This window comes from Dicentrarchus labrax, unplaced genomic scaffold (genome assembly GCF_905237075.1).
Source record: "Dicentrarchus labrax unplaced genomic scaffold, dlabrax2021, whole genome shotgun sequence".
Taxonomy (NCBI): domain Eukaryota; kingdom Metazoa; phylum Chordata; class Actinopteri; family Moronidae; genus Dicentrarchus; species Dicentrarchus labrax.
This window is the reverse complement of record NW_026136710.1, coordinates 23,491,064-23,504,596: the sequence shown is the minus strand read 5'-3', so window position 1 is coordinate 23,504,596 and position 13,533 is coordinate 23,491,064. Positions and strand designations below refer to the sequence as shown.

Below are 13,533 nucleotides of genomic sequence, written 5' to 3'. Positions count from 1 at the left end.
AGCCACAAGGGGTCCATGGATAAAACTAAGGGGCCCACAAGATTTAAGATTTATATTTATTTTACACCAAATCATGTATAGTCTTGTGTAAGAGGCAGGGCACTGTCAGCTCCTAGGTCAATAAAGAAAACTACAGATGACCTCCCATATATCACACCAATGCCATGTTCTTTAATAATGTCATTAAATGTTCTTAATAATACTTATCTTTGAGGTTTTACAGTATTATTTATCGTATCATTGTTGGTAAAGTGTTTGTGTTTTGTGTGTTGTTTGTGTTGATTTGTATATATGTTCTTGTTGAGTTTTATGGATTTCAAATACCCAGGGACAGCATTGCTAATTAGCTTAGGCTATAAATGCTGAAGTATGTGGCACTGATTCATGCTATATTCTTGTTCCTATATACATATAAGATCCTACACAGGTTTCAAAAATGGTAATTAATACCTGAGCTTTATTTGAAAACAGAAGCCAAAAGATAACATACTCATAAAATAATGCGCCACCCAAGGAAGAGTCAGTTAAAATTACTTAATCTCTATGCACTTTATGCGCCAATTATTGATAACCCCAATTTCATTCCTTCTTGTGTTGACCCTGGTTTTAAAGAGTGGAACACATTTGGAATCCAAGGTGATAAACGTTCTTTATGGAGGTGGTACTATGAAGTCATTTAACCACCTTCAGGAAGAATACGGACTACCTAAGATACACTTTTTCTTTTTTTAGATCTTTTCAAATTTGATGTATTTAAACTCAGTACCTCAGTATAAGGAAGGTCATGGACTGCAGCAGATTGAGACACTCATTCACCAGGTTAGCCTGCTAAAAAACTAGCGACATTTACTATAAGTATTATAAAGTACTATAAGCAGTAGGCGGTCACGTGAACAGGAAAACAATGATCACTAGTAAAACAATTATATGAAATAGGAAAAGAATATGTAGCAATTAAAATTTACAGGAAACTTAGTTTAAGATTATTCAGAAATGACAAACTACCCCATATTGTAGGAGTAAATATGACAGTGATTGTTCTGGTGTTTGCGTAAGGTGTAAGCAGCATATAGGCACCTATGTGCATTAAATGTGGCTCTCTCCGGAAGTTAATACATTTTGGGTTGAAATTGGTAACAGTGTGGGTATAATACGCAGTCCTATCGAGCTTAATCCTCTACAATGCATTTTAGGCCTGCAAGCTGCCTCACCTGAATTAAACAGACATAAGAGAGTGTTCTGTGGTAGTGTGCACGGTTATCAATCCTACAGGATTGGTTAGATGATGTCAAACCATCTGTTTCAAGTTGGTTTCATAATGTCCTACAACTTCTACCATTGGAAAGGCTCACACATGTTCCCCAAGGAGACATGAATGGGTTTTTCTGTTTGGAGCCCTGTCATAGACTTTATTGGAGAAGACTATGCTGAAATCCTATCATAAGGTTTTGCAACTTTGGCATCTAAGTGATCTGTGTACATTGTGTAATTTCATTGTTATAGTAGTTATAATATGAAGGATGATGTTCTTTGTTGTTTTCGGGTTTTTGTTTTTTGTTCTTATTCTTTATTAGTTTAGCCCCGTAATGACGTCTCACCCAGAAAATCAAGTACTAAATCCAGATTGTCATGAGCCATGGCAGACAGCCAAACCTATTTCTGAGCAGAAGATCTGAGAAGCTGCCTGAGAAAGTCATCAGTGCCTGCTGGATGAGGGAGCTCCCTGTTGAGAAAGATAAAACCAGCTGCCGGTCGTTTTCCATCCTGCTTCCTGTGCATTGACCCCCGTCAATTTCACGCCCACCTCCATGTTTCCGTGTGCTAGAGCAAAGCTTGTGTTGTGACCAAAGTATACAGAGTTTTCAGTGAATGTCTTGGTAATCTGGCCATCAGAGAAACAGCAAGGATTGTCCACAATAAAAAGAGTCCACAATATTGTCCACAATAAAGAGTCCACAATATTGTCCACAATAAAAAGACTGCAGTACCAGTCACTGAAACTTACTTGAAGTTGTCATCCTCTACAAACTTCTGAAGTTCCTCTATGTAGCGAACTGACAACAGATACTTCTGGACATGTGGCAGGGTCACCAAGTAATCTGAGGAAAAAATAATTGGAAGAGTCACTTTACATAAAACAATCTGACACTGCACATATAGTACGTAGAGCTGTGAATCAGTTTGATTAAAGCAAACAGATAAGTAAGTAAATAAGTAAACTAGGGGAAAGAGGAGGAAACAAATTTAGCATTAAACCGTGAAGTCATGTGTCCCTAATTCACACAGCACAATAGGCTCATTCGAGATGATCCAGACCGGCAGGTTCTACACTGTTTCTACTGGGCAATGTAGATGTTCTTACCGTAGTTACATGACATCTGCAGGTCGGAGATGACCCTCAGAAGGTTGTTCATCTGATTGGTCCGCTGCTCCGTCTCTATGATGCTGTCTGATGCAGGATAGGCTGAGTCGATGTAGATCATGTCTAACAGGTAGATCCCTGGAGGAGACAACACAAGACAGCACTGACACCAGCTTTGCTTTCACAAAATGCTTACCAAATAGCGGTTCTATTGGGAAGAGTAGTGATTCAAATCAAGACACACCCAGTCATTTCAAAGACTGACTTAAAGAGTTGTTTTGACCTTTATTAAAGTTTTATTGACTATAGATCAGCATTCAGTACCATTATGACCTACAAGCTCATCATCAAGCTCAGTGACTGGCTGGTCTTCTTTGACATTCTGCAGAGACCAGCCCTTCTCTGCCCAGACAGTGCACATCCTTACGCACACATCCTGCGTGTGGGCAGCTTGTGGGGAAAAATGAACTACTATACACTTGAGAAGTTATTTATAAATTAACAAAGAAATGATTTTACTCATAGATGAAGGCATATTAATGTAACACTTTTATTCCTGTGGTTTTGGACACTAACTTGGATAGTTTTGGTGTTTGGATGTGCCAAGGAAGCAGGAGAAATGTGCATGTCAAAAAAAAGAATGCAAAAACGTGATAACTTTTTATTCAAGTGGAAGGGTTGCATGTCTGACTTCTGGCATCTATTACCAAGGACAGGAGGAAAAAACACAGAGCTCATAAAATGTGTCAAAAATAACCTGGAAAATATCTGTTGAGTCACCAACTTTCCTACAATTTGTCTTAATTACTGTACACTAACTGTTACTAAATACCAGACTGGAAACTCTCCCCGAGTCTGGGTACTGTATTTGATGTAGTGTACCTTTTGAACAAATATACAATGTATATGTACACAAACTCGATTATGAAAGTATGGATGTTGTGTCTCTACTTCCTGCCACTGTACAAAAATGAAGCCAAAATACAGTGGATACGGCCGCTGTCATCTTTTGCCATTTGGAGCTAGAGTCTGCACAGTAGTGATCGGGGTCGGCAAAGAACTAATTAAAACCACACTGATCAGAAAATGAACACTCGAACATACAATCAGCATGATAAGAACTACCCATGTCCCATCCGCCAACATGGAGACAGTGGGCTTTATGGCCTATACTGCAGTCAGCCACCCGGGGGCGATCAAAATGTTTTGGCTTCAATTTTGGAGAGCTGTCATGTCGTTCCTCTTTATTTATGTCGATATTGTCGGATTTGGTCAGATTGACTCAGACAAAGCAAGGCAGTAGAAACACTACAGCTTTTGTAACCGGGGCCCGCCAGAATCTACACAAAATGAAAGTTCCTTGTAGAGGGTTTAAGTTAGATATTCTTTTACATGTTAAATCATTTAACGTATACACTGTCACCTAATTCTAGTCAACACTGCTGAAAGCTGCTTCTCTCTTAATCTTTGCTGCATTACATAGTATTGTAAATCACAGCACACTCTGCTGGATAAACTTTGCAGTAACACCAATAAATTACCACAAGCATTTTTTCTGCATTATATACCGGAACAAAAGTGTTTTCATACTGGCGCATATCAGATAACATACTGAATACACACAGCAGACAGACAGGCAGACAGGCAAACAGGTACTATATACAGATGTTGCAAACCATTTCCACGTCATTTTGTAAACTCTCAAACACCTTGCTGTTTCGACCAGGAATGTGTCCAGTTGTTTAAAAAACAAATCAGCACAGTGTTACAAACAGCCACAAATTAAAACCTAAGTTAAAATGTAAACACCAATATTTCTGCACTGATGACGCAGCTGATATCTTAACATCCCATAGCTTTCCAAGCTAAATAAATATTCAGTGTTGCTCAAGGACTGCACTCTTGTTGAGGTGAAAAGCTTCCAGCATTTTTGCAATCATCGTTGGACCCCATCCTTTCCACTGAAAACCACACCATTTAAGGTCTATTAGGGATGGCTGCAAGGAGCAGGGTGGCCCACCACAGTCAATGGCAGGAGACAGAACTTATGGACATTCATTAAGGTATTAATTAAGATGAATTAGAAGAAAATAAGAATAACCCTAGGTTCCTCTTCAGCACTGTAGCCAGGATTACAGAGAGCCACAGCTCTATTGAGCCACATATCCCCATAACCTTAAGTAGCAACGACTTTATGAGCTTCTTCCACAATAGAATTATTACTATTAGAGAGAAAATTAATCACCAACTGCCATCAACAGTTATCAGTGGCTCTCCAAGTTCAGGGACTTTTGCTAATGTAAACTTAGATATATATTTAGACTGTTTTTCTGCTATCGATCAGTTAACTTCAATCATTTCTTCACCGAAGCCATCAACCTGTCTGTTAGACCCGATCCCAACTAGGCTGCTTAAAGAAGTTGTTCCCTTAATTGGCACTTCTTTACTGGATATGATTAATCTTTCTTTATTATCAGGATATGTACCACAGTCCTTTAAAGTAGCTGTAATTTAACCCCTTCTTAAAAAGCCCACTCTTGACCCAGGGGTTTTAGCCAACTATAGACCAATCTCTAACCTCCCCTTCCTCTCTAAGATTCTGTAGAAGGTAGTCGCCAAAGAGTTGTGTGACTTTCTACATAACAATAGTTTATTTGAGGATTTTCAGTCAGGATTTAGAGTTCATCATAGCACAGAGACAGCTCTGGTTAAAGTTAATAACGACCTTCTGATTGCTTCTGACAATGGGCCTGTCTCTGTACTTGTATTATTAGATCTTAGTGCTATATTTGACACCATTGACCATAATATTCTTTTACAGAGACTTGAGCATCAAATTGGCATTAAAGGAACCGCACTAAGCTGGTTTAAGTCATATTTATCAGATCGTTCGCAGTTTGTACATGTTAACGATGAATCTTCAATAAATACTAGTTAGTCATGGAGTTCCACAAGGTTCTGTACTTGGACCAATACCATTTACTCTATATATTCTCCCTTTAGGCAACATTATTAGGAATCACTCCATTAATTTTCACTGTTATGCAGATGATACGCAGTTATATCTATTGATCAAGCCCGATGAAATTAATCAATTATCTAAATTACAAACATGTCTTGATGAGCTGCAATTTTCTGATGTTAAACTCAGAAAAAGACGAAATTCTTGTTCTTGGCCCCAAAAACCTTAGAGACTCACTGTCTAAAGATATAGTTACTCTAGATGGCATTACCTTGGCCTCTAGCACCACTGTCAGGAATCTTGGAGTTATCTTTGATCAGGATTTGTCTTTTAACTCCCACATGAAGCAGACCTCTAGGACTGCCTTCTTTCATTTATGTAATATTACAAAAATTAGACACACACTATCACAGACAGATGCAGAAAAACTAATCCATGCATTTGTTACTTCAAGGCTGGATTACTGCAACTTTTTATTATCAGGTTGCCCCAATAAGTCCATTAAAACGCTCCAATTAATACAGAACGCTGCAGCACGAGTACTGACAGGAACTAGAAAAAGAGATCACATCTCTCCTGTACTAGCTTCTCTTCAATTTCAATTTCAACACCATTTGCATCTGTATTTGACAGCCTGGGAATGAAAACGAGCTGTGAATGTGTAGGAGAAACTACAGTTGTCCTGAAAAAACACAAAAGGCCCACTCTAAGGCCAGTGTTTGGGTTGTCCATTCTGGGCTACTGTAGAAACATTGGTGGTTTAACATGAAGGCTCTGTAGAAGAAGACCCACTCCCTCTGTATGGCAGACTCCGCCTCAGATAACAAAAACACAACAATTCCTATATTCAGGTGATTTTACACTAATGAAAACATACCTATAAATATTATATTCCATTTCTGACAATAGATCCTCCTCAATGTTACACACTGGACCTTTAAAAGTAATTTAAAATCATGGCTGAGAGACAAATCACGTGTGTGCCCATACTCCATAACTTATACAAATAACCTGAAGTCTACGTTGTTGTATGTTTTATGTATTGCTGCCCTTGTTTATGTGTTTTTATGATGTTCTAAGCTAAGCAATATATACATTATTCCTGTTCAGTGTATTTTATGTGTTTTGTAGATGTCATTACACTGCAGTTGAAAATTAGCAAGGATGGCCAAACTGGTTCATTTACAGAAAAAGTTTATTAATGTGCTGTAACTTTAAACTGTATAAATGAACACACAATCTGTCACATTGCTGTATCTTTCAAAATGCAAACAAATCAATTCATTAAATAATAAAAATTCACATAAAGTAGAGAAGGTCCTGCTCAAAAATATATCATTTTAATAAGTATGTGATGAATCGCTGATCCTTGTGACTCCTTAAAATGGATACATCCATCAAAGATAACTCACTCGTCTGTCTAAGCGCAATGGCGACCCTACAAATGTAAATAATAATAAAATAAACGATTGTGTGTAAGGCCAGGACTGCCTGATTCCTGCTGTCAGTGTTCAGGGTTCGACTGGATGGTTAATTTCCACTCTCTTTGACTTTCAGCAGTGTTTTGTTAAAGCATAATTTGTGAGCACCCAATGAAGGTTTTGCCCACATTTTATATCGATACACACACAATGCTGGCAGCGTTGTTTACAAGTCACAAATCTTCTCTCTGATGTTGACAACACCAATTTGTGGTTGCACAAAAAAAAAGCAAACATCGTCTTTCCTTGAGTCCTAAACAAAAAACTGGAAAACCAAGACAGACAAATAACTGCTAATTTAGTTTCCTAGTGACTTTAACAAGTGTTAATGATAAACGGTGACGTTGTATAACAGTGGTTCAGTGCTGTTCATGGTGGTTGGGAATGACCACCGCAGTAAAATTTGACAAAGCACAAACAGAAAACATACACACATATTTGTCAATACTATACATATACTGAATTTAAAAATACACTGCAAATACAGGAAACACAAGTTCTCTTTACAATCCTAACTATCAAATAATTTAAATTAAACTAGATTCCAATCTAAATTCAAATTAAAAACAATATGGAAAAACAATGTGTAAAGATTATATTTGTAATTTTATCTTGGAAATGCAAACCTGAAAGACATTAAGAGCTGCAATGATGCAATGACCAACAATTTTGATAGTCGGGCGTGGTTTAGGCGTGACAACAGGTAGTGCAAACAACCGAGTGGCTGCTAAAGAGGTTAGCATAGCAGATGCTAGCATCAGTTCTATAGTTCTATCAGAACTGGAGAGTATTTTGCTAAAGGCTTTTCTCTCTGAAAAAGATGTTTTCTCTCTTCTCCTGACTGGCTTCAGTAAGGGTTTGACTATGTTATATGGTTCATTGATCTGATTGGTTGAAGTTTGTCTGTGATAGACAGTGATAGACAGTGATAGATGGTTCATCCAATCACCTGCAAAGTATATTTCTTTAAATCGCCTGCTCTATTCCCAAACTGTTTCTAACACTGTACACATAGTATAGTACGCTGTAGTATGCAACCTACTGTTCTGCTTGATTAGGCTTTAAGGACTACACTGAAAACCCTGAACTAATGACTCCCAGCTGCTAAAATCACTGCAGGGAAGAGCAGCGTGTGAGCACTCTACTGCTGTTAGTTAGTAGACATGAATAGATTCCATCCATGTGTTTTTGTTTCTTTTGTACAGGCTGTAAATGTAAATCTCCTCTGATTTATGTTACAATGAAAACTAACACTATTGTTGCCATCATTAACAGCTCATTGGACATTGTCCTATCTCTTAAACAGACACTACTTTCCAGAACTTTCCTGACCTATTTGTTCTCTAAATATTTTGTCCTTACTGTAGAAAAAGAAACTGCTTAGATTTTCTCCAAAACATATCCATAATGATCAGTTTAGTGAAATTATTGTGTACCAGCAGTTAACTGATCATGAGGCAGACTGAATACATATAAGATTCCAGTCTCTTAAATAATATTACAGACACATTATTATTGATATCTTTTAGCTGAGGTTTCTCGTAGGACACTGAGTGTAGTGCTCTTTCTAAAGCTTATGACAATAAAATCTGTGGATTCCCACAGTATGTTACTATGTGGGAATCTCCTCTAACTGTGTGCATGCAGCTCAATGGAGAGCAGATGTGGAGGCTCTACAGAACCTCACCTCCAGCACAGGCAAGTGGCTATTATACTTGTCCATCACATTTAAGATGACAAACCAAGCATCCACCACCGGGACTAAAACTCAAGCTCTTTTAGTACGTTACACCTCCATTCCACTGTGACATCGTGATGCGCTTTTGTTCTTTCTTCTGCACAGCTTTATACCCCACTGGGAGCTCTCTGAAGCAGAGCATTTTGCCTGCCAGATTTTGTCGATTTGCTCATTTTTCCTAACCTGTCCGTCTATCATTCCATCTTGCGCTGTTTTTCCAAGTCCATTTTCAGGTCATTCTACCAGCCTTGTCCTACAGATGGGATAATCCTAACATGACTGCGCCAGGTGGTTTGTTAAACAGAACTATCAGATAAGTTGTTGTTTGAAACTGTTTAGAAACGGGCAGGCAGTTTCACAAAATACTTGGCAAGTGATTGGATGAACATCTGTCTATCGTGTCTATTACAGGTGAACTTCAACCAATTAGATTGACGAACCATATAATGTGGTTGGGGGAAGAGAGAAAACATCTTTCCCACTGACCGCCATTGTGGTTTCAGAGTAAACGTCACACATCGTCACACACACCACGCTTGTAGCTCGTACTGTAGCAGCCAGCAGTTCCTCATAGGATGCTGATATGTTCGCAAGTAGGCTATGTTGCCAATTGGTCTGTTTTTACAATTTTTACAAGTCTGCCGTTCCTGTGTCATACTCCCTGCCCGTTAGTCGCTCTGTGCACCTTCATGCACCTTCCGTCAAAAATAGACAAGGCGTGTATTCGGTGACCAAACTGCAGCCAGAGTGGAATCAGCCAGTTAGGATGTACAGAAGTGGGCACTGAATGGTGTCTTCTCCGGGCTAATGGAAATCAGGAAAAACAAACCTACATGACTCCTTATAAGGACTACCAAGGACTTTACTATGCACTGGGCTACTATAACTTCAACATGAACTTGAACATTTAACAGGAGGTAAGAGATATTGGAATATTAACAGGGCAGTCAGTTGCAGTTTGAGATCACGGAGCTTCTCTGGTAAAATACCCATTACCTCAGTTTTTCCTTCAGGCTGCTGCATGGCGCATGTGGTGATTACCACTAAAGCACCTTAACCCAAATATCCACAGTTGCATCATTAGGGTTTAAGGGCAGGACTGCCACATGCTTCTTCAACGTTTTGGTCTACTTGTGTACCAACTTCACGTCAATCATTTTTAGCTGTAATTTGTTGGTGAGCTAACTTCTCATTAAACCGCAATGTAAAGCAAACGAAGATCCAAGGTGTAAATATGACAGTCTGTCATGCCTTTGATGCTGGGCATCTGATAAAGCATCTTGAACTGGGGAAGTGGAATTAAATGAGTTGTGTTGACTGGGGCGGATCTACAGAAATATATATATATTTCATATTATATTTAATGCATAACAATAAAAGTAGAGAACCACTGATGAACTGTACAATGAATCCAAACAGTGAACACAATACCTGCAGGAAGTTAAAACCAGAAAGTTTAATGTATTTTGAGCAGATTATTTCCTGTAAATACTGATCAGAGATGAGTTTATTTTTAGGAACTTTTTATACAATTCTCTGTGTTATGTTACCTCAACAATCATACAGACAAATTCTATGTTTTCTTCTCATTACTCTAACAGATCTTTCATATAAATTAATGAGTTAAATTTGACAGCATTTGACACCAAACTAGGGTGTCCAGGCAGCTGCGACCCCTCTAGATCCATCCCTGGTGTTGACATATGGCAATCACTAATTTAACATATAACTTTACTGTTATTACATATTTCCTGTATATCCACATATATGCCAGTTGTTTATATCTATATTAGCCAGTTCAGGACTATAAACATGGACCAGCTCCTGTTCCATTCTACCGTCATACACAGTATATTAGCTTATGCCATTTGACTCTTCTAGGACAAATACACTGAAGCTCATGTAGGCTTTAATACTGGTTAATATGATACCAACTCTTGTATCATTCTTACTGCTGTGGAACATTATACTATGGATAGCCAGGTCTTGCACATTCCACGCTCACATGTTTGAAGTGGATGTTGTTCAGGCAGTTTAATAATAATTGTGCATATTTTATCCCAGTTTTAACAATGTTGACACTAGGGTTGTGTGGTTTGTCCTAGTTTTTCTTTTTGACAAAAGACTCAAGTCAGGGACAATTCTTTTACCAATGTTCCCAAAGCAGCCCAAATATAAACGACTCTGGTCTTTTGAATCACAAGTGAAGGTTAGCAGGGATTTAGCATGTAACAGACAGGGTACAAAAGGCTATTTGCACGTGCAGGGATAGTGAGACCAGACTTTTTTTTGTTTTCTGGGAATGTTCTGTGGATACATCAACAGTGTGGCTGAGATAGGATGTGGAAAATGGGGGTAGACATAGCATTTTATAGGGCTTTGGAAAAGACCAGAGGGCACAGGTGGACATACTAGAGAATGTGAATTCATAAAAATGACTCCAATAAACTGGGGGGCTAGCCCACACTGCACCTGTGCAGACCGTTCCAGCATGGCGAAATTTGACATACAGGCTTAAACAGATGTATTCATACTGTCAGTTTATTTTAGTGGAAAGTATTTATGGTGATGCAGATATCAGTGAAATTTCCACTAACATGAAAACTAAATGCTGCCTCAGCAGCTTCAGCGGCCTTAACAAATCCTGAGAACACTTTCCATGTAAAATTCTCTAAAGGTACTAAAAAAATATATATCTGATTGGTTGTTTTCGTTCAGGCCCTGGGAATTCATGCAGATACCATTAGGATCACTAGGAGGAGCCAGAGAAACCTGTTTTTTCACAGATTATCTGTCTCATGTTCCACTGTCAAAATATAGTGAAAGTTTCAGCAAATATGAAAAAAGTTATTTTTATAAATCGTACCTACTGCAGCTTTAACACTATTGACTAGGGGTGTCAAAATTACATCTCAATCTCGAACTTCGAACTCAAAGGTAGAATTGACGATGCAGCCATCCCCCCAATGTCACGTCCAGCATGTATGCCAAGACGCAAAAACACACACACACACACACACACACACACACACACACACACACACACCTGTGGCGTCAACACTCTAATTTTAGGCTGCAGCCAGTTAAAAAATACACATCAACCGACCGAAATCGAAGCCCCTCTTGCTACTCTGAAATCACCAGTGTGGAAGTATTTTGTCTTTCATTTACGTCAATTAACACTAACTTAGCCTACTCAACTTAGCAACTTAAAAGATGATCTAGTTACAGTCCAAAATGACTTTAAGGCTTAAAATGCACATTGATAAGTACATATTCCATGAACACTAACCTTGGGTCTCTTCGGAGTGTGCTGAAATAATCAAATCATCATTCTGTGTTGTTTCATTTCACTATGTTCACGTCTCTGTTTAATGTTTGTTCTGTTTACAACCTTGCGGTTGGAACGGTTTCAAAATAAAAAGCGGTTTCAAAATAAAAGCCCCCCGAAACAGAATAGGAAAAGGCCAAAAAAAGTAAATAACATATAAGGAATGCATTAATAGTAATATTAAAAAAAGATCAAAAATCGAATCGTGACTTTAAAATCAAAAATTAAATCGAATCGAGGATTTGGAGAATCGTGACACCCCTACTATTGACTATATGAAAGTGGATATTATTAGAAGATTTTTCATACAGTTGAAATTGGTTTGCTTAACTTTGCATAGTACTATTTGTGGCACAAGCTGGATATTTCAACCATTTATCTATAATGTTTAGCAATGTTTTTACCATTACAAACCTGCGTTCTCTCTAATGGCCAAGCAGGAGGCAACTCGATGGGCTGCAAAAAATAAGTCTGATAGTATTAAGTCTTATGGAGAAATTAGCTGACTTCTCACTTGATTTCCATACAGCATGATGTTCATTTAGTAAATGATGGTCCCATTTAGAGTAAAATAGATGATAAAGCAGGGTATGCTTTAGGGCGTGGCTACCTTATGACTGACAAGTTAGTCCGTCCAGCTCAACAGACCAAACTCCGATCAAACTGTCAAACTAGGCAGTGCTGATGAAATATGAGTCAAGCTGAATGAGTTGAAACTAAGAGCGGCCAATGAGAGCAGCTCAACACGCAGTACGTCACCGCTGCTGGCTCCAAAAACCTGACATAGCGATGGCCATAATGCCAAACGGTACTCCACAAACCATTGTGTGATGTCACAATGGTCAAAGGTAAACGTAAACTCATGCTGCATGAGTAGTTTGTGTTATAGTCAACTATCACTGGATTACTTACTGTAGGAAAAAATCTGCACTTAGTTAGAAGGCCTTCTTTATATGATTTCTAACGAGATTTATGGTTTATCCTCAAAAATCATCTGAGACCCAATCGTCACTGGAAGGAATAAGTTCTGCTGATTCCAGCAGTGTGTTACATCAGCTGTTGTCATGTTTGGATTCAGTACAGCTCCTTATTCTGCTGTCAGTGACTGTTGTGTCAGCTGAACTCTGATAGATGAGTCAGACATAATTTTCTATTGTATATTCTTTGATTATGGTGTATCCCCTTTCAGACGTGTAGTTCTTAATCTAATCTAAAGTCAGCCTGCTCACTTTTACATAAAGGTCCCAACAGCAATTGTATGAGGTTGGACCTGGAACATTTCTGTAACACTTTCACCAAGATTGAACTGAATGCAGTCAGTTAACCTTTTTAACCTCTGAGTTTTTATATATGAAGTTCACTGCTTCTAGATGTAAATGGTAAATGGACTGTGCTTATATGACAAATTGTGTAGTCCTCAAAGCACTGAATACTACATGCCACACTCACACATTCAATCACCGATGCACAGCATCTGGGGCAGTTTGGGGTTCAGTATCTTACTCAAGGACACTTCAACATGTAGCGGGAGGAGCCGGGGATCAAACTGCCAACCTTCTGATTATTGGACAACCCACTCTACTAGTCACAGCCACCCCAAGATTTTGCAATAGAACACCAGCAAAATGGGTGACTACAGCTGACCAGACTCCACTGACA

General features: G+C 38.6%; 1 protein-coding gene and 1 long non-coding RNA gene across 4 annotated transcripts in view; one reads left to right on the top strand and one right to left on the bottom strand.

Moving 5' to 3' along the window:
* The window catches only part of LOC127370390 (uncharacterized), a 180,326-nt gene that overhangs the window by 36,904 nt on the left and 129,889 nt on the right, over positions 1-13,533 (top strand). The gene's annotated exons all lie outside the window — the stretch shown is intronic.
* LOC127370329 (ras-specific guanine nucleotide-releasing factor RalGPS1-like) overlaps positions 1-13,533 on the bottom strand; it is a 109,097-nt gene that overhangs the window by 35,134 nt on the left and 60,430 nt on the right. For all 3 annotated transcript variants that reach the window (XM_051412308.1, XM_051412306.1, XM_051412307.1), the window contains 2 exons: positions 2,363-2,500; positions 2,006-2,099 (listed from right to left, as the gene is read on the bottom strand). In XM_051412308.1, coding sequence (XP_051268268.1) covers positions 2,006-2,099; positions 2,363-2,500 — 232 coding nt within the window. The remainder of the gene's footprint in view (positions 1-2,005; positions 2,100-2,362; positions 2,501-13,533) is intronic.